At 44.1% G+C, this 24049-nt stretch overlaps 1 protein-coding gene across 6 annotated transcripts in view; it reads left to right on the forward strand.

Moving 5' to 3' along the window:
* Window positions 1–21: 21 nt before the first annotated feature.
* Window positions 22–24049, forward strand: part of ZCCHC2 (zinc finger CCHC-type containing 2) — a 68882-nt gene continuing 44854 nt past the window's right edge. For 4 of the 6 annotated variants that reach the window (XR_015242610.1, XM_086683165.1, XM_086683164.1 and 1 more), the window contains exons 1-4: window positions 27–1028; window positions 16295–16406; window positions 19483–19559; window positions 21842–21913. Coding sequence is in view for 5 of the 6 variants with exons in the window: in XM_086683165.1 (XP_086539291.1) it covers window positions 72–1028; window positions 16295–16406; window positions 19483–19559; window positions 21842–21913 (1218 nt within the window). In the remaining variant the exon portion in view is untranslated. Of the gene's footprint in view, window positions 1029–16294; window positions 16407–19482; window positions 19560–21841; window positions 21914–24049 lie in introns of all 6 variants that reach the window. The other 2 variants (XM_086683167.1, XM_086683166.1) reach the window with 2 other exon arrangements.

Genomic DNA, 24049 nt, shown 5'->3' on the forward strand with positions numbered 1-24049 from the left:
CCCCCGCCCCCCCTCCCGGCCCCGCCCGCCTGCCCGCCCCCGCTCGCATGTCCGCGCCGCCTTAGCCGAGGATGCTGAGGATGAAGCTGCCGCTGAAGCCGACGCACCCCGTGGAGCCGCCGCCCGAGGCGGAGGAGCCCGAGGCAGACGCACGGCCGGGCGCTAAGGCGCCGCCGCGCCGCCGCCGGGACTGCCGCCCCCCACCGCCGCCTCCCGCGGGCCCGCCGCGGGGCCCCCCGCCGCCGCCGCCGCCGCCGCCGCCGCCGCCGCCCCGGGGGCTCGGGCCGCCTGTTGCTGGCGGAGCAGCGGCGGGGGCGGGCATGCCGGGCGGCGGCGGCGGGCCCGCGGCGGCGCTGCGCGAGCAGGAGCGGGTGTACGAGTGGTTTGGGCTGGTGCTGGGCTCGGCGCAGCGCTTGGAGTTCATGTGCGGGCTGCTGGACCTGTGTAACCCGCTGGAGCTGCGCTTCCTCGGCTCGTGCCTGGAGGACCTGGCGCGCAAGGACTACCATTACCTGCGCGACTCGGAGGCTAAGGCCAACGGCCTCTCGGACCCCGGGCCGCTGGCCGACTTCCGAGAGCCCGCCGTGCGCTCGCGCCTCATCGTCTACCTGGCGCTTCTGGGCTCGGAGAACCGTGAGGCCGCCGGTCGCCTGCACCGCCTCCTGCCCCAGGTGGACTCGGTGCTCAAGAGTCTGCGCGCGGTTCGGGGCGAGGGTTCGCGGGGCGGCGCGGAGGACGAGCCCGGCGAGCGCGGGGAGGACGGCGAAGGCGAGGAGGACGCAGAGAAGGACGGTTCCGGCCCGGAAGGCAGCGGCGCCGAGCCCCGGCCCGGCGGCGGGCTGGGCTTCAGGGCCCAGGAGGAACTGCTGCTGCTTTTCACCATGGCTTCGCTGCACCCGGCGTTCTCCTTCCACCAGCGGGTCACCCTGAGGGAGCACCTGGAGAGGCTCCGCACCGCGCTCCGCGGGGGGCCCGAGGACGCAGAGGTGGAGGTGGAGCCGTGCAACTTTGCCGGCCCCCGGGCCCAGGTAAGGCGCGCGAGCCTCCGGGCACCCGCGTTGCGGTCACCGCCCCGGCGGCCTCCCCGGCCTGGCTTTCGGATACCTCTTGGCCGAGCCTCAACCCGGCGCAGGTGGCTCGGAATACCCACCCCACGGCTCCCAGCCCGTAACACTAACTAATCTTCGTTCTGCTGGGCGGTTCAGTTCCACTCTCCCACCCTTCCCCCGCCTTCCTTCCCCCCCCCCCCATGCACACTCAGGCACCCGCCATAACAGAATGCTCTAGAAGTCTCTTCCGTGCCGGAGTTGCCACGGGAAACATGGGGCTCTCAGCCCGGTCCCCTTCTCCGAGGCAAGGTCTCGGGACATTTTTGACTTGGAGCATCTCTCGCCCCAGGTGCTGGGAAAGGCAAAGCGCAAAGGAGACTATTAGCTGCAGTCTGGCCCCGGGCAGCGCCTTCTCTTTCTCGCCATCTGGCGCTCTGGTTACAGTTTAAAGCTCTGCCTTATCCCCTCGCAGAGGTGTTCTAAAGGTGCGCTCCCGGCGTGCTGCCCGTGTCTTCAGCACAAAGGGGCTCTTTTCGCTCCGGCAATGCTGAGTTTAAAGGGGTCGTAGGGTCTTTTGGCTCCTGATTCTAACTTGATATTCCCAGAAAAAACCCTGAGGTGGAGAGCAGCGAATCGACTCAAACTGGATGGGTATTAGCGCAGGTTGTCTGGGTAAAAAAAAAAACAAACAACAACAACAAAAACTGTCTTAGAGCTGGCTGCTCACGCCCTTTACCTCTGGCATAATTTATTTTCTATCAGGCTTCAGTCTTGCCTACATATTTGAAGCAGGGGTATTTGTCGGGCCTTTAATGTAGGCATAAATGTTGTTTTCTAAAAGTTGTTAAACACCAAAATGTAGTCGACAAGAACCCAGACGAATCACTTGTCTCAAACATAAACGAAGATGAAATTATGTAGAGCTGTAAAAGCATCTAATAATAATCTAGGCCCAATATGAAACCCTTGATCCTAACAACTTAATGGAGGGAAGGAGAGGAGGTTTCAGAGTAAAAAACTGTGTGTGCAATAGAGTAAAAACTATGTACAATAACTTTATTTTCGTGGCGCACAGTTATTTAAAAGGTAGTAGTTTGGTTGCCATCCTTTTCAACTTAGGTGATCTGTAGGATGATCTACTGGAAAAGGGGATTTTTCCCTTTCCCTTCTTTTTTTTTTTTTTTAAATTTTTTTTTTTCAACGTTTTTTTTTTTTTTTATTTTTATTTTTGGGACAGAGAGAGACAGAGCATGAACGGGGGAGGGGCAGAGAGAGAGGGAGACACAGAATCGGAAACAGGCTCCAGGCTCTGAGCCATCAGCCCAGAGCCCGACGCGGGGCTCGAACTCACGGACCGCGAGATCGTGACCTGGCTGAAGTGGGACGCTTAACCGACTGCGCCACCCAGGCGCCCCTCCCTTTCCCTTCTTGAAAGTTAATTCAATTTATGTGTCTTATGTATCTTTCAGTACTCTGGAACTAAAACCGGACTTTGTAATTTTTCTAAGGGCTGTGTGGACTCCATATCCATCGAATCGAGGAATTCAGGAGCTAGAAGGGATTTGGCAATAATCTAGGCTGAGCCCCTCCTTTTTGAAATGAGGCTTCTATGAAGTGACTCACATTGTAGGATATATTTTATCCAACTCCAATGTAGTAATGCTACTACTCTATTTTCTTGGTGAACTTGAAATTTGGTCATGCAGTGTGTATTTACTAGTAATATGCAACTGTGTATACTGTTGGTAAAAGTCCTTTTCCACTCCTAGCCTACTCACTAAAATAATTCCAAAAAGGCGTATAAGTCCCTGTTAAATTTGGAGAAGAAAGCCTGAAATCAGAAGCAATATTTATGTCTTACTTTTTAAAATTTCTTATATATTGCCGAGATAATCTTAGATCGTAGATATAGTAAAAATGTCTCACAGTGGAACAGTTATATCATTCCATTCATATCATTCCCGCAAGGATAACCGATCTGATTTTAACTGCCAGGAGTCTGTTTTTCCTTTAAATTTTGCTTGTAATCAGAGGGTCTGAAGGCGACTAGAGAAGGGGAGAGATACGTGCAACCTAGAATAATGAGATTTTTATCTTGACTGCAGTGTGTGGCCTTTTCTGGCATCCAGTGAGTGCTGGGAGGAGTGGGCAAAGTGAGGTCGGGCACTGTGCCATTAATTTCAGGACATTATTTCTCAGGCAGTGCCCTGTGCTGGGGCCATCAGTTGAAATGAGTGAATAAATCATAGGGGATACACGTACTACAGGTGACGCTGAAGGCTATTTTTAGACATCGGTGGCGTGATGAACTTTTTTCTCGGTTAGCATAGGGTTACCGTAGCAAATCATTCACGTCTCATTAAATTGTTCTGAGCCCGCACTTTCCGCTTGTTAGCGTGGACTCCGTGGCCCTCATCTGTGGCTTGTTCTGGCCTTGAAGACATTTCCGCGGATTTTGTTGCTCCCAAGCTGTCACTCTAAAGGCAGTTGATGGGGGTGGGTAGATTTGCATTTTCATTCGCTGCAGTCCAGACCAGCTGGTCCTCGGCCTTCCGCCGGCTGTGCGCGGCCGGTGGGAGAGGGCCCACCTCGGAGTCTGCAGCGAGGCACCCGAGTGTGGCACGGCCCTCTCGAGGAGGCGCCGCTGCGCGTCCGAGGGCCCCCGGGTCACGCGCCGCCGCGGACAGGCGGACCCGTTTGGGGACCCATCCCTCGGGGCACCTCCCCTCCCCCTCCCTGCAAGATGGCGGCTGCGGCCGCCCACGTGACTGGCGCGCCGGCCCCGCCCCTGGGAGGGCGGGCTGAGGCCGGGCCGCGCCTCCCGGGGGCTCCCTTAGGCCTCCGCGGGCTAGGCCGGGGCGCGGGGCTGAGTGGAGAACCACGTGGACGCTGTGCTCCGAGCAAGGCAAGGGGAAATTCGTGTGGCAGCCTTTCATTGCCCCGGAAGTAACCTTTCAGACACGTGTGTAACTTTCCGCCAGGAATCATTCCGTTTCTTATTACTTTGATCCATACAAAACGCACATAAAGTGGAATTAATTTCCTTTTCCATTAGAATAAGTGTACTGGCCCGAAATAGCGTTTCTGGCTCTTTCAAGACTTGTATTCGATACCTGATATGCAACAGCTTCTTTTTGAAAGTTTTGTGTAAAAAAACTAGTAGAATCTGTGCTTTAATACGAATTTTATGTTAATTATATGCCTTTCAGGTTGACCAGTGCCAGCAAGTGTGTGGTGACATACCGTCGTTACGATGCAAATAGTCGAGGTGACAGTCCACAAACTTACCACGAGAATATGCTAATTAGTTCATTTTAGACAAATGAAAGATTTAAGTAGATATTTATATTTAAAAGTAACATGTCTTGAGTTTTGTTATGTGATTTAGAGTAAATGTTACATTGGATTATAGCTGAAGTATTGCCTTTAGGAGACTTGTGCGTGAAGTTCATGTTCTTCAAGTGCTGTGGACTGCCAGTCACTTACATAAAATTCAACATACAGTATTAAGTGTTTTAGGAAATTTGTGCGATTGACGTAGTTCTGTGTTAATAAAGTTACACACTGCATATGTAGCATACCTGGAAAAAATCAGTTTTAAAAATGGGTCCCTTATTAGTAGGGACCCAAACTTAGTGGTTTGTTAACAGTAGCAACAAAAAACTGTATTTTAAAAGATACTAGTTTTGTTGCTGTTTCATTGAAAAGAGGAAAGACCGCCAAGCTTCCTATCTTTGCATGCATAAGGACGCTCTGCTCATCAAAATGGATATTCTGCATTTGGAGATTTAGCTCCCAATTAACAGCACAAAGGCAGAAAAACATAAAATACATAAGCTATCATAGTAGTGGTTAGTGGTTAATATTGTTGGTATGGCTGTGTTCTCTGCAGGTCGTGTTTTCAGCATCCTCAAAACATAGTTGCTTGGCAGATAGCTTGAATAAAGCTTAGAAACTGAAATTTTCAGATAGTATTTAGTGCAGTAGATAGTATTTAATGTTATTTGGACTCACAAAAAACATACTTGAATTCAAAAAAGTATTAAGTGGCCGTGGGTCTTTTCCTTAGAAAAATCGATCAAGATATTAAAAAAAAAAAGGAAATTTTGCAAAATTGTGGCTTCCTCATGGCACAGGTGAATTAGCCACGTGGTACCTGACAGAGCAGTAATCTCAACTCATTTGAATAGAACACGTAGTGTACTGGTAGTGTTGGGACCCGGAAAAGAAGACTTCAAAAAGAGTTTTGGCATAAAGGCTCCTACTCTGAGATAACCAGCATGTGTATGTGGCAGCTATCCTATGAGAGCACTGTCTAAAAATAAGAGAAAAGTCAGCGGTCAGGATTTCTGCTGTTATTATATTAGGCACTAACAAGATGCTTTCTTTCTGAAAGTGATTTTTAAGAACGGCTCTAATCTCCCAGGTAGTAAATACTTTTATTTAATTGTTGGCCACTGCTGGGGGATTTTTAAATGAACAGTGTCACTGGAGCAGTGGGCGCTAAGAAGGCTTTCCTCACTCCTACTGTGGGGATAATAACAGTACTTAGGTGAGGTTGTGAGGATTAAACGAACGAGTGCTTGAAGAATAACGTCTGATGCATGATCTTCAATAAATGTTGGCAATTATCGGTAAAAGTTAAGTCTTGTCTGGAGGGTGATGGGAGAAGAGTGGGTAGACCGTCTCACAGACTGGGAGTGGGGAGCAGAAGCAGCCGTGCCTTTTATAGGAAATTTTAGGTTGGTTTGGCTGCAGCGAAGTATACAAGCAGCTCAGCTAATAAATGCCATTTGAAAGAGGCTTTGAGAATATCAGAGTTAGTGATTATTTTAGTAGAAAAATGGGAGTGACTGAGATCCTCCACGGTGTAGGGAAAGTCTTTCTTAGACCACAGTAGGAGGAGAGGGTGGTGGAGATGGGAAGGAAGCAACTTCTTTTCCTGAAATTAACTAGTGTGGTATATCTACACCTTTTATGATATTTTTGTGGGGCAGGGCATGGGAAGTGTGCCTTAGAGGCTACCAAAGGCCTTGAAGGGTGATAGCCCGTTTAGCACTAGACTTGGCTTAAATTCCTACTCTGCCGCTCTGTGACATTAACCAGGCTACTTAAGTCCCTGAGCTTCAGTTTTATCTTCGAAATGGGGATAATAACTTTCATTTCAGGTTGTGGTGATTGAATTAATGAGATAAGATGCAAAATAATTCGCATCCTGTCTTGAGCATGAATGTTCTCTTGAGAATGATGCTCAGTGCATTTTTCTTTTCCAGATGGTTAAATCAGTGGTTTTCAGGAATGGACGTGTTTTTTTTTTTTCTCTTCACCACTTAATAAAAGTCCATATGATGCAATATTTTTCATATTCTTTATTATCATACCTCTAAATTGATTGGTGTTCAGGAAGGATGGGTAATTGGAAAGGTAGTGTTTGAGCCATGTATTTGGGGCTGTTATTTGTTATTTGTTATTTTTATTTTTTTAATTAAGTAGGCTCCATGCCCATCGTGGGGCCGGAACTCATGACCCTGAGATCAAGAATCGTGTGCTCTGCTAACTAAGCCAGCCAGGTGCCCCTGGGGCAGTTATTTTTAATATTTACATTATAGAGATCCATGTGTTACAAATAAACCCGAAGGAAGCATTTCTCTGGGTCACAAATTATTGAAATACATAGTTTCTCCATATCGGGTTTGGGGATAGGAATAGGGGAATATATGTATTCCATATTTGGATTATCATTAACTCCCAGGCAACTATACTTAAATCTTTATCGGGTTTTCACATTTAGCTAGGAAACTGGCCTATAATTTAAAGCTATTTTGCAGTTTTTTTTTTAAGTTATATGATTGTTTGTTACTTCAGAGCACAGCTTGGAATCCATGCACTTAAAGGAACATTTTATACTTTTTCTATAGAAGCTATTAAATTGGCTAATTTTTAAGCTGATTATTTTTGTCTTTGAGGTATTATTTATTTATTTATTTTTTTTTTTTGGTAAGAGCAAAAAAAGACCTGCACTACCCCAGAAGCAGACTGAGCTTCACTTTTATCAACCTTTTTTCATTATGGAGGACTTGTAACAGAGGATGCCTTGTCACAAAAGCCTCCTTCATGCAGTCTATGTAAACAGTCACTCTGGAAGCGTGTTTGTGTTTTAGGTGGCAGAGCTGCTGGGTGCCCGTAGTCCATTTCCCTTCTGTTCTTCCTATGCTCCAGGGAACATTTGGCCTCTCATTCCCCTCTAAATGTCTTCGCTCGTTCGGAGTGTTTCATGCTTATTCAAGAAGTAATTTATTTGAGGTCAGATTTAGGTTTTAAAAAGGTCACTTTGGCAAGTTATTTGGTCTTCACAAGTTTCAGGCTGCTCCGAATAAAGTAGGGGTATCATCGCCGTTTCTTGCATGTAATTGCTGTGAAGATGAACCTGATCACGTGTGTGAAAATGCTTGGCAGACAAGGGTGAGTTGTATATATCATTTGATCTGTCCATCGTTCAAAGAGGGAATAGCACAATTTGCAGTGGATGAACAGAAATGCAAAAGTTGGAAGAGCTGATAGGGTTTGGGTTACAGGGGACCTTGACAGTCTGGTGAGAGGAGTAGGTTGTCAACACGCTGCTGTGAAAGCCATTGAGGAGACGTGTGCACGCACCAGTGGTGTATCTTCCTAGAACAGCCACTGACGCTTTCTTTAAATGCGATGTGTGTGAAAAGCGTGAATCGTTGATTCAGGAAAAAAAAAAAAAAATCTTCCAGACTAATCTGGTTCTCTCAGGGAGCGATTTTACTTCTTATCACTCTGATTTGCTTGATGACCCTAATCCTCTCTTCCCCTCCTACCCTGAATCTACTCTTTCCTCATCCTTGCTGTCACCGTTCTCTTTTGGGACTTTATTCCTAACGGATTCCACTTCTGTCAGCCTTCCTACCTCTTTACCTGTTGGATACTCCTGCCAGTATGTCTTCCTAAAGTAGTATTTAATCATCTCACCTGCCTCACAGTGACGGATGGAGTCTGGCCTCCAGTAGGTCTTGGGACTCAAAATCCCTTTTTCCCACTTTTTTCATACATCATGCCTCCCAGTCAAAGCTGGCCTATGTCATCACCTCTTGCATGATGTTTTCTGGAATTGCCCCTGTGATTCTTTGCTGCTTCTGAATTCCAGTAGCATGTATATTCTGTGCTGTAAATTTGGTACTTCTATGATTTTTTTCTGTTTTTTTTTTTTCAAAAATATTACTTTGAAATATTTTTAACTTATAAAATTGACCTTTCCGCCTAGATTTTAAGTTCCCCAAAGGCTTAGACATCGTGTTCCTTTTTTTTTTTTTTTGGTCAGCATTGCATATATCATACAAAATCACTTAAAATTTCCTATGCTTAGGCTTTTTAGACATGGCTCTGAAAAATACCAATATGATAAATTACTTTAAAACAAAGTACATTAGGAAGTTGTTGGTTTTTTTGTCTTGTATGACTTCTATTTTTCAGCTACTTTAACAGTATTTGTAGCTATATAGTCTAGGCACAACTTTTTTGGAAATCATAAAAGGAATTGCTTCTTTTGAAAAGCATAGAACAGGGGCGCCTGGGTGGCGCAGTCGGTTAAGCGTCCGACTTCAGCCAGGTCACGATCTCGCGGTCCGTGAGTTCGAGCCCCGCGTCGGGCTCTGGGCTGATGGCTCGGAGCCTGGAGCCTGTTTCCGATTCTGTGTCTCCCTCTCTCTCTGCCCCTCCCCCGTTCATGCTCTGTCTCTCTCTGCCCCAAAAATAAATAAACGTTGAAAAAAAAAAAAAAAAAAAAAAAAGAACATATTGAAAAGCATAGAACAGTATATATTTGAACTGAATCTTCAATGAGGAAATGCTGAGTAGGTGTATTTATTATTCTTTTAAAATCAGACCATTTATAGTCCAAATTAACTAAGTTTTGTGTGTGGGGGGGGGTATAAATTGGTGCAAACGTATGGATGATGTTTGATAGAATGGAAACAGTCATAAATTAGAAACCATTTTCTTATTTGAGTAGTTGTTCGTAGTTGAGTTCCAATTTATGATTTGTTTGAGGACCAGCAGGAGTCAGATACGGAGTTGAGATAGTACCTTGCTTAGGATCAGAAAATTGAAAACTTAACTTTGGTCACTGAAGTGAGCCATCTACAGTCTAAGAGTTGGGGAAGTTTTTGTTTCGTATTAGGAATATCTTGTTGGGATAGTAAAGAGACATGACTTTACCCCGATATAATTGTCTTTTGGGGAGGGGAGTATCAAATTATTGAAATTCACTGCTGGTGCTCGAAGCGACAACATGATCCCATAGTGTTTGGAGAGTACTTCTTGTGGAAGAGGCCATCATGCGAACAGAGAGGGTGCCTCATGGCAGCCGTGGCGTGTGGCTTTGTCAGTTAGGGAAGGTGCCTCCTCTAACAGGTGGCGTTAAACACAGTCCTCCTAATGCAGTGTTTCTCAATCTGTCACGTTTACCAACCGATAAGCCACTGTCAAGGATCCTTTCTGAACTCTGTAAGCTTCCATTTCTGCATGCTTCCAGGAATGTTTCCCCACCGGAGCTGAAGGCTGTCCATACCTTTGTCCGGCCTTCCATACCTTTGTAGTTTGTGGTCCAATATAGTTCCCACCTGTCCACGTGTCAGCTACACGTGCCACCTACACATGGCGCTATTCACGTTGAAAGCAGCAACCAGAAGGCAGTTTTACAAGGAAAACCTCAAGGCCAGTGACGTTTTCCTGGAGTGAAAACTGCTGCCCTCGCTTGTCTTCCATTCTCCACTGCTCTCCTCCTCAGTAGCCTTCTTTATCAGCCTTCTTTTTTTCTTTTAATGTTTATTTATTTTTGAAGGAGAGAGCAAGAGAGACACATTGTGAGCAGGGGAGGGGCAGAGAGCGAGGGAGACACAGAATCTGAAGCAGGCTCCAGGCTCTAAGCTGACAGCACAGAGCCCGATACGGGACTCGAACTCACAAGCTGTGAGATCATGACCTGAGCCGAAGTTGGACGCTTAACTGACTGAGCCACCCAGGCGCCCGCCCTTAGCATTCTTTTGCCAACTTCCCTAATTGCGCATCCTACGAGTTCAGTTCTCTGGAAAAGACAACTTCAACAATTTTAATGGTTTTTACATTTGTAATGAATTCACAGAGTTCCGCAAAATGCACAGAAAGATACAGTGATGTTTCCATCTGTCATCGTGTTCCACCCACCCAGTTGTAGTCCACCCCTACTCTGCACCGGTCACTGCCGTTAGTGTACAAGTGTCATGGTGAGGAGAACTTGCGTAGCTGCAGTCGCTGTGGCCAAGTCCGGTCTGGGGGCCGTGGTGGTAGAGAATACACGCGGGCTCAGTGAACTGTCTGCCCTCTCTCCCCGCCCCCATTCAGTAGCTACAGTGCACTTACCCTGGCTTTAAGATGGTTCTTTCGGCCACATTGATCTCGATGAATCACCTTATCCCCACACTTGTAGCCACACTAAGTTCGGAAGGAAGTGAGCCTGCGATCCTAGCAGAAATGCACCTGGGCGGTCTTGAAGCGGCTGAGTGTCGCTGTCCCTCCTCTGAATGGTGCTGCAGTCACGGACGGTACAGCTTTCACACGCTGCTTACCAGTCTCGTCTCTTCTCACACGGCCTCTACCTTTCGTCATGTGCTGGAAGGTGGTGCAGACAGAACTTTGGGTTGGGGTGCACTCTTTCACGGAGTAGACATGAGGCAGGCGCCTGCCTGGTCCTCCACAGCCTCTTCAAGAGGAGTGAGTAACTCTCACATCCTTCCCAGCTTCTTCCCTCTTTTTCCACCGAAATGGATAAAATTGGCCATCTCAGTGTTGTTGCTAGTAACGAATCATTTTCTAACATGCAAGGCTTTCTATGAATCTTGCATAAATAATAGCTGCTTTAGTTGCAGCCTTGGTTATTGAAAGAAGAGAGTTTAAAATCTGTAACTGTATAACAAGTTATCCCCAAACTTACTGGCTTAAATCAACACCATTTTGTTATGGTTTCTCACGGTTCTGTGGGCCAGGGATTTAGACAGGCCGCTAAGAGCAAGGACAGCTCGTCTGTTGTGGGGTGTCCGGAGATGCAGCTGGGGACTGGAGGTCATCTCTCAGTGTGGTCTCTCTAGCGTGGCATCCTCAGGGCAGTGGCACTTCTTACACGGTGTCTCAGTAGGCCCAGGCTTGCAAGGCTTCTTGCCCTGCCCTCTCCCATCCCGGAATGTTCCTTCCCTCATTCTGTTGTTCACGCAAGCCTCGAGAGCCAGCCCAGACCCGCTGGCTGTGGAATTAGATCCACCTTTCAGTGGAAGGGGTATCAAAGTATTTCTAGCTATATTTAATCTACCACAAAACCTTAACAGGAGGTTGTTGTGTGGTAGTGTTAGCATCCTCTGTCTCATTGGATGAATGTACAGACATCTGAAGAAGTTTGTACATTTTTTTTTAATTTTTTTAAGTTTATTTATTTTTGAGAGAGAGAGAGAGAGAGAGACAGAGCACAAGCAGGGGAGAGGCAGAGGGAGGGGGAGACACAGAATCCGAAGCAGGCTCCGGGCTCTGAGCTGTCAGCACAGAGCCCGATGAGGGGCTTGAACTCACGAACTGTGAGATTATGACCTGAGCCGAAGTCAGACGCTTAACCGACGGAGCCACCCAGGTGCCCCAAGTTTGTACATTTTTAAAAAGCTGAGACAGTCTTAATTTCTGCTTTTTTAAAAAATACGGATTGCCTTGGTTTTTTTTTTTTTTTTTAACGTTTATTTATTTTTGAGAGAGAGACAGAGCATGAACGGGGGAGGGTCAGAGAGAGAGGGAGACACAGAATCAGAAGCAGGCTCCAGGCTCTGAGCCATCAGCCCAGAGCCCGACGCGGGGCTCGAACTCACTGACAGCGAGATTGTGACCTGAGCTGAAGTCGGACACTTAACCGACTGAGCCACCCAGGTGCCCCTCCTTGGTTTTTTTTTTTTAAATTAAAGTTTTATTTACTTTGAGATAGCATGAATGGGGGAGGGGCGGGGGGGGGGGGAAGAGAGGGAAAATCCCAAGCAGGCCTTTCACTGTCAGTGCAGAGCCTGATGTAGGGCTCGAACTCCCAAATCGTGAGATCATGACCTGAGCTGAAGTCACAAACTTAACCAACAGAGCCACTCAGGTGCCCCATCTTGGTATTTTTAAATTTATTCTACATCAGGGGACTAAAGGAAACATGTAGAAGATTGTTAGATGAGCCAAAATAAACTCCCATCTACAAAGAACAGAACAACGGTCACATTGGCCTCCTTTTATTTGTAGATGGAGTTTATTACCAGAGAAGAGTGTCTGTCCAGCCACTTGACTGTTTCACAGACTTGCCCTACATTTGAGACATCCCACGTCAATAGTTGGGATGGATATGCACGTATAAAACTGAGATCTGAGTAATCTCTGGAATGAACGACCTGTCCAGCCTGACTGTGTTACGTGACATGTGGATTTGAGCTAACCAGGAGCTCTTAGTGCAGACATGCCATAGACAGAAAAGGCTTTGCTCAGATGAGTTACAGAAAGAAGAGCACACACATTCTAATGTATTTTGTGTTCCTGTGCATATTTTGCAGGCTTAGAATTTTTAAGCTTCATCTTCTTAATCCAAGCAGAGAAAAATTCTCCACTTTTCACTTGGTCCTAACACTTTCATCTAACTAGTCTTTGTAGAATGCCAATTCTGCCATGTCATCTATCGTGTGTTTTCCCAGGAATCTGAACTTGATAGAACAGTGGGTGTAATTCCTGTCTATAAGATTCCATTAAACCAGTACCCATATTTTATGGCTCCCTTCCCCCTACTCAGAGTTAAGAAAGCATATGTGACACGTGGCAATGGGAGACGGAAGAATGGAGAGTTATTCACCATTGAGATCAGTAAACTTGATTGTGACCTCTGTGGCTCATGAGGCATTAGATTATAAAATTTACAATTTTATTAGTTTAATAAAAATTTAGATAGTTTCTAAACTTAGTCTAACTGCTATAAATGGTTTTATAGCATTGATGCATGCTGACATTTGTGAGGGGTGGGACTTAATTAGTAGGTATTTTGTGGGTTGATGAACTTATGTCCTTAGATAGAAACTCCCAACTCCATTTTTCTCTCTAGGTTATTAAATAAGAGGCCTTTTCTTGGCTATTAAAGTGTGTAACTTGAGACTTCAAAAATGTGATCTTGATTGTGAAGCAAAACTTTCTCATCGTTGTTTCAATATATTTGTGGAGGCAGCATAATAAAATCATTTTAAACATAAAAAAAAAAAAAAAAAAGAGGTTAGAGTGGGAGAGAGCCAAAGCATAAGAGACTCTTAAAAACTGAGAACAAACTGAGGGCTGATGGGGGGTCGGAGGGAGGGGAGGGTGGGTGATGCGTATTGAAGAGGGCATCTTTTGGGATGAGCACTGGGTGTTGTATGGAAACCAATTTGACAATAAATTTCATATACTAAAAAAAATAAAAAAATAAACATTTTTTATGTTCTATTGTGGTAAAATACATGGAGATAAAGTCTGCCATTTTAACACCTTTTTGAGTGTAGCATTAAGTCCATTCACATTATTGTGCAGACATCACCAGTATCCATTCCCAGAACTTCTCTTTTATCCCAAACTGAACGTCTATATCCATTAAGCAACTATTCCTCTTCCCCTTTTTTTTACTCTAGGCCCTGGTAACCACTATTGCTTTTTTTTTTTTTTAATGTTTATTTTGGAGGAGAGAGAAGGAGAGCGAGCCAGAGCAGGACCTGGGGAGGGGCAGACAGGGGGAGACAGAGAATCTGAAATAGGCTCTAGGCTCTGAGCTGTCAGCATAGAGCCTGATGCAGGGCTCAAACCCATGAACTGTGAGATCATGACCTGAGCTGAAGTTGGATTAACCAATTGAGCCACCCAGGCATCCCTGCAGATAACCACTATTTCTACTTTGTCTCTGATTGTGACTATCCTAGGTACCTCATTTAAATGGCATTACACAATATTTGTCCTTTTGTGCCTGGCTTATTTCACTTAGCATAATGTCCTCAAGATTCATCCATGTTGTAACATGTATTTTTTAGGCTGAATAATACTCAGTTGTGAACATATGCCACATTTTGTTCATCTGTTCACCCGTCATTGGGGCATTTGAGTTTTGACCTTTTGGCTATTGGAAGTGATGCCACTAGGAAAAAATCATTTGCTCAGGTTGTTGCTTTCAGTTCTTTTGAGTATACACCTAGGAGTGGAATTGCTGGATCATATGGTAACTCTGTTTAAGTTTTTGAGGGACTGCTGTGCTGTCTTCCACCACGGCCTCACTGTTTTTTACATCCTTGCCAATAGCTGCTGTTTTCTGTGTTTTTGGATTATAGCCATCTTAATAGGTGTGAAGTGGTATCTCATTGTGGTTTTGATTGCATTTCCCACATGAAGATTGTTTTTTTGCATATTTTGCTTTTGTATTTGAAGGTGTTATTTTTAACTTATGAACCACATATGCGCAGTACAGAAAAATATTCTATAAAAGATGGTCAATGTACTCAACTAAACTTCTTCCAGCTAACACAGGTATTTGAGAGGATTACAGTGCTTTATTCATATCAATTTGTGAAGTCCTTAGAGCAGTGTTAGGCCAATGTGGTTTTAGTCCTTTGCAGTAAATGATTATATGGTCTGGAATAGGATATAGGTAAGTTTGTTGTTAGAAGAATTCCTGTGTCTGCCTTTTACTGTAATTTTGAAAATTGGTGAATGCCATCATGTTAAATGTTTTGGAAATTGGATGTTGACAGAGATCTTTGCTTTCCTTCTCATTAAGTGGTTCTGTAGAGACAAATACTTATTTCTTTGAGTTTCTACAGGAAGACAAACTATAAGGCTGAAGCTTAGCTCCCAGGAGTATCTGATGGGATGCTTTATTCCCAGAAATAGAGCTATAACCTGGCAGCCCAGACCCAGGGTCAGGCCAGCATGCAGGATTAGACAGCAGAACAAAATATTTTCAATTAGGATTCTTGGGAAGCGTAGGGTCTTCTCTTTACTTCATTTCTAAATTTACACAATTTTTATTTACAAATTTTTTTAATGTTTTTATTTATTTTTGAGAGAGAGAGAGAAAGAGAGCGAGCGAGCATGAATGGGGGAGAGGCAGAGAGAGAAGGAGTCACAGAATCTGAAGCAGGCTCCAGGTTCCAAGCTGTCAGCACAGAGCCGACGTGGGGCTTGAACTCATGAGCTGCGAAATCATGACCTGAGCTGAAGTTGGAGGCTCAACCAACTGAGCCACCCACGCGCCCCTACACAATTTTTAAAAATTACCATATATTATTTATTGCAGATTTATAGAATTGTAATTGTCTCTTGAAACTGAGGTGGTTTTGGTGTGAGTAGTACTTTGAGATTCCAAACATGAAAGGGATAAGATGTGAGTTGTGATAAAGAACTGTTAGTAAGGCTGTTTTATTTTTTGGCTTAATCAGTGTGTTGTGATAACAGTATATACGTGCCAGTGCTTTGGTTCTGGAGAGCTGTAAGGTTAGGAGGCCTCTCTGACTCCCAAACAGCCGTTCTCCTTGGAGTAAAACTTCTTCCAGTTCACGGATGACCGTGATGGGCTGAGCAAACTCCGAGCACCCAGTCGCCGTTAGGTGGTTTAAACATTACTAATTTACTACAGTAAACTCACTGTACACATTCTTATTCAGAAAGATTTGGCAGATCTTGATAATAACCTTTTGTAAAACTTTTCCCTACCAGAGCATCTTGTTAGATTATCACTAAAATCAAGCAGTGAATAAAAATTGCTTAGTAATTAATGTAAAAAATACAATTCCTGTATATGTGGAGGGTTAGCATAGAGGAGAGCATCTTTTATATGTGTTCCTTTGATTCTGGTCACTTTGGTTAGAATTGACATCGTTGGGAATTTTGAGTAACAACGTGCAATGTGTCCCAAGAAAACTGGGACAGTAAATAATTGATAGAATATTACTATTAAGTGAAAATAAGTGTTGATGCTTCTCTTTTTCCTTACCGGTGAATACCTTTTACAATTTGTGCCTTTCTGCCTTGACTGTGTAATCACCTATCTGGTCTCTAAAATTGCCGTGAAGATAGTTTCTGTTAAAAGCATAAGACTTGACTCTGGTTTATTTGGACGGAGTTGTCTGTTCTCAGTCTGTGGAGTGGATGAACACGTGCCCCTCTTTCTTCTCTAGAGTGACTCCGCTCACGGTGACTACCCGCAGAGTCATGAGGCCAGCGTGCTGGCACGAGCCCTGATACCTCACGACGGACTTCCTGCGGCGCCGCACAGAGCCCAGCGAGAAGGTAGGTTTTCTGTCCCCTTACCGGGGACGGCTGCAGAGCACTGTTTACGTTGGTTGACCCAACTCTTCTCCCTCTTTTTTTGGAGTAGAGAAATCTACAGGTCCTAGGTTTGGCTCAGACGCCCGGCCCCCACTTTTCTGAGTCTGCATCTGGGCTCCTGCTTTACAGCACTTGGCCTGGCCTGGCTTGTGCCGACCTGGTTCTGCCTTGTGGTCGGTTGCCTTAAGTCTAGTTGCACACTTCTGGAGGGCGGAATCCTTAACGTATTCCTAAAGTGTTTGGGAAAGTGCTTTATCTGGAGAATGTGCTCAGCATCTGCTGAAAAAAGAAATTTTACAGAAGTTCTCTGTTAGAAAGTGAAGCCATGTGTTACAAGTCTGTGCTTCCTGCAGTAATGCAGTTTTCAGGAGGACCGGGATGGTGGCATTGGAAGGACGTTGTCATCTGTAAGGAAATGAGTTCAGATGCTCACTTCTCTTCATTTTTGGGAATCCATTACCCTGGGCGAATAATTGTTGAGGGGAAAACAGAGATGGAAAGTGTGTGTGCCACCTGGGCGGCCTCAGATGTGTACCTCACGCTCAGTTATAGCAGCTTAGAACGATATCATTTTGTCTTCTTCCAGTCCCATCAGTCATCTTTCTTGTGTTATACATTTTTCCTCATTCAGGAAAAACAGGTATGAATGTTTAATGTTTAAAAAAAGTTTATATAATTACCTCTTCAGGGCCATTCAAGACCCTTAAACTACTTGACTCATAGATTCCTTCAACCAGCCCCGCTGCATCTGTGAGTAACCTAAAGCAGAGTTTGCTTTTACAACGAAGGTCTTTTTCTTCTTTTTTTAATAAAAATGTTTTAGAAAAACAAAAGACTACATCCAAATGCTGACAACCGTAAGGTAGTACTATAGGTGACTTTTCTTATGTTCTTTATTTTTAAACAAATGTGTGTACTCTGTGCTTCTTAGTTTTAATTTATGAGGGTTGGAGGGTCTCCTGTTACCAGGCATTCCCCACCGTACTTCATCTCCCTCCTGTTGATTCCGATCGGTCATGACAGGGGTAACTTGAGACCAAGGCCGAAGACCCGGCCACGTTCCCTTACACATAATGCCCTAGTGGTCCCCTGCCCCTTACTTATTAGCCCGCCAGTTTGCAGAAGTGGAGCTGCTTTGTATTTCTGAATGTAGATTAGTTCAGACGGTTTTTCTTAAATAGCATCGTCCCTCATGGAAGGTAGCAGGAAAGCTGTTGAAAGTGGCAGACCCTCCCCTCCCCCACTTAGCCGCTGTTGTGCTGCCGCTGGTCAGGAGTTGTGGGCGTCTCACCTGGCTTTTGAGATTTTCTTGCGTTTCCATCCTCAACATTTCTCGCCCACGGCGGCGGAGGTTGGGAATTATCCCAGAAGCGGCCATCAGACACTATATATTTGGAAGGTTGGCACAAAATACTGGTAATGGTATCTCCTCGGTCTGTTATGAATGCTTACCAGCGAATTTCTGTATCTTATGTTTCATTGCCCGCAGTCCCTGATCTAGAACAATCTTCATTCTTCCTGTATACTTCTGTTACTTTCTGTCTTCTGCTTCATCTATTTTAGCTTCTTCCTCTCCAAGTAAATCCCTTCCTTTCCTTCTCCATCTCCCGACCCCTGAATTTAACAGGACCCCAGTCTGTGGAGTCACTCTCCTGACTTCTTCCCTGTGACCTTTATCTTGTTCATTACTGCCAGTCTCATTATTGCTTAAGTGCTGTTTCTTCTATTTATACCCTGAGCAACAGTTTTTTTTTCCCTCCCTTAAGTCCTTATATTATGGTTAGTAGACTGGCTCTCTTCAATTTGTAAAGAGATTTACTTCCTGAAAGATGATGTTTTCGTTATTTATTTATTTTTTTTTAATTAAAAAAAATTTTTTAATGTTTATTTTTGAGAGAGAGAGAAAGAGAGAGAGCGTGTGAATGGGAGAGGGGCAGAGAGAGAGGGAGACAGCAGGCTCCAGGCTCTGAGCTGTCAGCACAGAGCCTGACGTGGGGCTCGAACCCATGAACCGTGAGGTCATGACCTGAGACGAAGTCAGAGGCTCAACTGACTGAGCCACCCAGGTGGCTTTTATTAAAAGGATGATACTTTTATTAAAGGATGTGTAACATGAGTAATTCGGGGGATTGCACGTTTGCCTGCTTCTTCATTAACAAGCTGATCATCTTACCTAGTTCAATTCAGAGTTCCTAATGTAACTTATGACCACGATTTTATCTGTGTAATACATTGTGAAAAATTCTGCTATAGTGAACCTTCATAGTTCATTTTAACGTTTGTAATGCCATTATGTGATATTAAGGGTCATGTTGAACAATTTCTAAATTCCCAATTGGAAAGAACTTTTTATCAGTTTAATACATTACTTTTGAAGGTTTTTTTTTTCAATGTAAACAAAAACTATACCTCTTTTGGTTTATACCTACCAAGCATAAATAATTGAATAAAGTGCTATGTTTGTGATAATTTGAATAACAAGCAGTTTTGAAGATTGTCCTCTAGAAAACGAATCTTTGTTGTAGGTGCATTTTATTTTATTTTATTTATTTATTTTTTTTTTTAATTTTTTTTTTCAACATTTATTATTTTTGGGACAGAGAGAGACAGAGCATGAATGGGGGAGGGGCAGAGAGAGAGGGAGACACAGAATCGGAAACAGGCTCTCTAGGCTCTGAGCCATCAGCCCAGAGCCTGACGCGGGGCTCGAACTCACGGAGCGCGAGATCGTGACCTGGCTGAAGTCGGACGCTTAACCGACTGCGCCACCCAGGCGCCCCTATTTTATTCTATTTTTTTGGTGCTCAGCGGAATGCTTGAAACTCTTTAGGCACTCAGCATGCTGAGTGGATATAGAAAAAAAATTGTGGATGAACGGCACATTGCTATGCTTCTGCATTTTTTTGGTTTTTTTCATGGTTTAAGACCAGTAGTAAAGATGAAGATAAATAGCCTAATTGTTCAACATTTGTCAATGGGTAGCTGAAACACGCGTCTAGTCTCTGTAGAACACGTCAGCATGTTTTCTTTCTTTCAGCTGTGCACATCGAGAAGATAATGTTGAAAGGAGTCCAGAGAAAAAGGGCTGACAAATATTGGGAGTACACCTTCAAAGTAAGCCCCTCTCGCCCCCAACAGATGTCCCATGTACTGTTAAATGACCTTGTGGGGAAAAATGAAAAATTGATCTTTGGAAAAACTTACAGTGGGTTTGCTAATTTAAGAAGAAGCTGTACGTATACGTAAGTTTGTCCTTACTCAGGGAATGTACTGTTTTCAGTATGTACTGCATGGTTTGCTGAGTTTTTAATTGTGTCACATTGAAATTACTCTGATGATTTTATTCAAAATAAATAAGAGCCTTCAATTTAAGGTGGAAGTTGTGTCTTTAAAAGTAAAAGTAAGCATTTTCACTAGTATTTTTTAAATCAAGATCACGGGCATTGTCTTTTCCTGGAATGGTTTTTCCCTGATATTTTTCTCTTCCTCTTCTTTCTCCATGAAGGTTTTATTCCCTGGCCTTTGTTGCCTTGTCCTCTCATCTCTAATTGCTTTCCTGTCATGCTGTCCTTCAGACAGCTGTCTAATTAACCATAGAGTCCGGCTCTGTTACTCCCCATGTCTCCCTTTTGCCTGTTGACTGTAATGTGGATTCCTTGTCCACGTCTTCCTTATTCCTCCCTGCTTGGGCTTCACTGTCTGGCCCTTTCTCCTGAGGTTGGACTGAACGCCTTGAAGCCAAATGGACCGACGCCACGTTTCTGTGCTCCCTCACTTCAGTTCCTCCCCAAAGGTATTGCTTGCCACACTTTAGCTGTACCTTTGTCACCAAGTCATTTCTGATCCTCCAGCAGAATGTGTTTCCATTCATTCAAGGCATGCCACCATCATAAATTTTCCAGACTCTTCTATTTGGGTTACATGTTTTTCCTCTCTAGTTGGTTAGTATCTAATGGAGAGCAGGAATCTTCATCCTCCGTCATCCCGCCATATCTGACTTGCTTAGTATGTTTGGTGAATGAATTTCAGAACTCTGGCTTCTGCTTTGTGGGAGACGTATCCTCAGTTTACAAATTTTAAATCCTTATTTCCGAATGTTTTACTTAACCTTTTTGTAACGCATGGCATAAGCCGCCGTGCTCTCTTCATTCAGTTACACTAGCTCTCCTTTTGTTGCTGGAGCTCTTAGCTTGTTCCTTCCTGAAAGCCTTTTTCATCCCCAGCTTAGCTCTGGAACAGTCTTCCCCAGACCATGGCACAGCTCATGTCCCTTCAAGTCCTAGCCTGGCTTAAACGCTCCCTCCCGTGAGGTCTTGCTTGGCACCCTTCTGACGTGCTGTCCTGCTCCTGTGCCACGCCGTGTTCATTGTCTCTGGAGCCCTGCTCACTGATGGGAATTCTTAAATATTCATTTGTTGTAATGGGTCTCCACGAATTAGACCCTGACCTCAGCCAGCAGAGACTTTGGCCATCTTGTCCCCTCCTGTGTCCCTTTCACTGAGAACAGTGTCTCACATAAGTAGCTGCTCAACGAACGTTGAGTAATTAAAAAACATCTAAAAGATGTGCCAGTTAATAAGGATATTTGCTTTAAGGGTTGGTAGATACAATTTTGCATCTGTTCTTAAATATCTGATTAATAATGGTATGATTACTTGGTGAGCCTTAGGCATTTGCACAGTTTGAGTGTCTACTTGGCTCAGATAATTGTAATGTAGACGTTATCAGTGGACCGTCATCAAGTCCATGAAATTCAAAGTGTCTGAGAGGTAAAATGGCATAATAGATTCCAGTCTGGCTCTTCTGCTCACTTAGGGTCACATCTAAGTACATTAACCATTTTGAATTTTAGTTCCTCCATCTGAAAATGGAGGTAGTCAGACCTGCCCTCCACACTTTAATAGGATTTTAAAGAATTGAGGTAAAGATGAAATCTCTTCATAAGCCATAAATCCCCATAAAAATAATACTATAGTACTTACCACAGAGGAGCAGTAAACTCTAGTTATTTCTCTGAAAAATTTATATGTAATAAGTTCCAGGAGGTACAATTTTTACCTTTCTTGGTATATAGTTTTATACCGTCAAGTATCATCTTAGAGTCCTTCAACTTTCCCTTTTGAAAAATTACTAAAATACAGTCACATTTTTAAAGGCAACTTTTTAAAAGAACCATGCGATTTGAAAGGAATTATTAAAGTTTTTTGAGTAGAGTATGTCAATGTACAGTTAACTTTAACAATTTTGAAGAAATTCTGACAATGCCAGATTAACTTTATATTTCTAATTGTTAATCTTAAGATTTAAGTAAGGCCCTTTGTTTTACACATGGCTTTTTTTCATCTGGTTCCCGCCTAAGAAATAACCATATAATATGTGTGTTTTTTTTAAATCAGGTAAATTGGTCTGATCTTTCAGTCACAACAGTAACAAAAACCCACCAAGAACTACAAGAATTTCTACTGAAGGTAAAATTATAGATTTTGTTGTTAAAATGGTTTTTACATAATATGTAGAACCAAAAACCTCAATATCAAAACAGACACCAAGAAGATTTAACCACGTTATATAAAGGTTGACTTAGAACTCTCCACTGTCTGTACAAAATGTCCTGTTATTCTAAACGTAAATTTTCTTACATTACCGATACAAGGAAACGAAGGATTTTCCACGTTAAAAAAAAAAAAAAAGGAACCTGATTCCTGGTTCCTTGCCGAGATAACTATTAATGGTGGCAACTTGCAAGGGTACTTCTTGTGGAAGAGTGCGTCTGCAAAATGAGTTAGGATTTGTTGTGGTTCTTAGAGGTGACAGCTCTTCGGCTCCATCTGTGGATTTCCTTAAACACGTGTCCATCGATTCCTTCTTTGAGTTCCGGCTTCCCCTTGTGATAGAGACACAGAGTATTGAGAATAAGGGATCGTGGAAACATACAGATTTGCAGAAGTAAAAGGTTTCTTAAGTCATTTTGTTCAAATTCCTGCCTGTTCCTTTGGCGCTAATTTCATTTTATTGAAGTGTGTATGGATAGAGCTCAGTTTTAAAAGGAGGAAACAGGTTTAAATGGTTAACCAGTACCTTCGCTATTTTACAATAAGCAAATATATTTTAAAGTTTCTTGTTAATAAGGAGATAAAACAAAGTCCAGAAACAGGAAACTTTCCCAACTCAGTTACTGACTTTTGGGTCAAGGTGTGATGTGGTTATTGAACTTACAACATCTGAAATTTTCAGGACGGTGCTGGTTTTTAAATTGTGGGTCTCCATTCTTAAAGCTGAAAGAGGCTCTTCGTCCCCAGCTTGCGGAACTTGGGGCAGCGTGGTAGTGCTGGCTCTAAGGAGGACATTGTTGGATGGACTGTCAGTGTTTGTTCCGCTGGAAATACCCAGGGACAGCTTGAATATTTTCCTGCAGCTTACTCTGAACCGGGCCCTCTTGGTTCAGGGACGAGAATGCCTTCTGTTACTTCAGGATAGTGACCTAACTGCGTGTAAAGATGGGAGGGCCGTGCATTTCCACTTGTCGAAGGTCATAAGCTTGTGAGCCGTCAGCTGTAGACAGTGTGGTGAGGAAGGAGAGCGAGCCGTGGGAGGACCGGGTGTGTGTGCACTGTCTTCCAGAGAAAGGAGACGATAGCTCCCCGCTGGCGGTCTGCCTGTTGAAGGCATCTGGGAGGGCCACCCTGGACCACGGCTGCACGTGCACTTACAACATCTCTTCTGTTTATGTCCGACTCTTCCATCTCAACAGAGTAAATCTGAGCAGGTGTCATTTGGGTCAGAGAGCAATGTGCTTTGTTTCTTTTTCTTGTGTTGCCCTTCCCGTGACAGAATTCTAATGCTCGATGGTAAGTTGCAGGGATATAGAGGCTAAGGCTGAAATACCTTGCGGTGCCACCCGTCGAGGCCGGTTACCTAACGTGTTAGGGCGGAGGTGCTACCAGCCTATCCCGAGTGGTGCTGAGAGACTTAATGAGAGAGCACATGACCGGCTGCCAGCCTGGGGCCTGGCACCCGGCAGAGTCTCTCCTCTTGGGTTTCCCTAAGCTTTGGCTGGTTCTTTGCCTTGACAGATTTCATTTTTTCAGTCCTGCAATTTTTTTGAAAGCTCAAGTGCTCTAAAAAAAGACAGCCCCCAATAACTGATTCAGCCTTCAGAATCATGGTTATGATCCTCCCAGTTAGCCAACATTTGAACATAGAATTTTTCTAAAGTAGGACAGATGCCATATCAAGTTACGTTAAAAGATTGGCAACATTGTATGCTTCGAGGCTAATTGCCTATTATAAAATATCCCCTCAAGTCAACCACATATCTTTTCACCTTTTTACCTTCCTTTTAAAATCATCTACAAAAGTTAAGAGCAAAACCTGTCCTTTTGATAGCCTGTACATACTAACAACCTTTAACTTTTGTAGATGCTGTTTAACTGCACTTACTGTTTGCTATAATGTGGAAGAGTGAGTTTGAGGTCAGTGCTTTCCAGTCCTTTTTTTCTCCGTGTATATGGCAGCCTCTGTCCTCGCATCCAAGCCCCCTTCCCCTGCTGTTGCTGCTTAGAAACTGCATCTGACACCTGTCTGTTTCTCATTGCGAGAATGGC

Source organism: Puma concolor, chromosome D3 (assembly GCF_028749965.1).
Source record: "Puma concolor isolate L17-30 chromosome D3, mPumCon1.1.hap2, whole genome shotgun sequence".
NCBI lineage: Eukaryota > Metazoa > Chordata > Mammalia > Carnivora > Felidae > Puma > Puma concolor.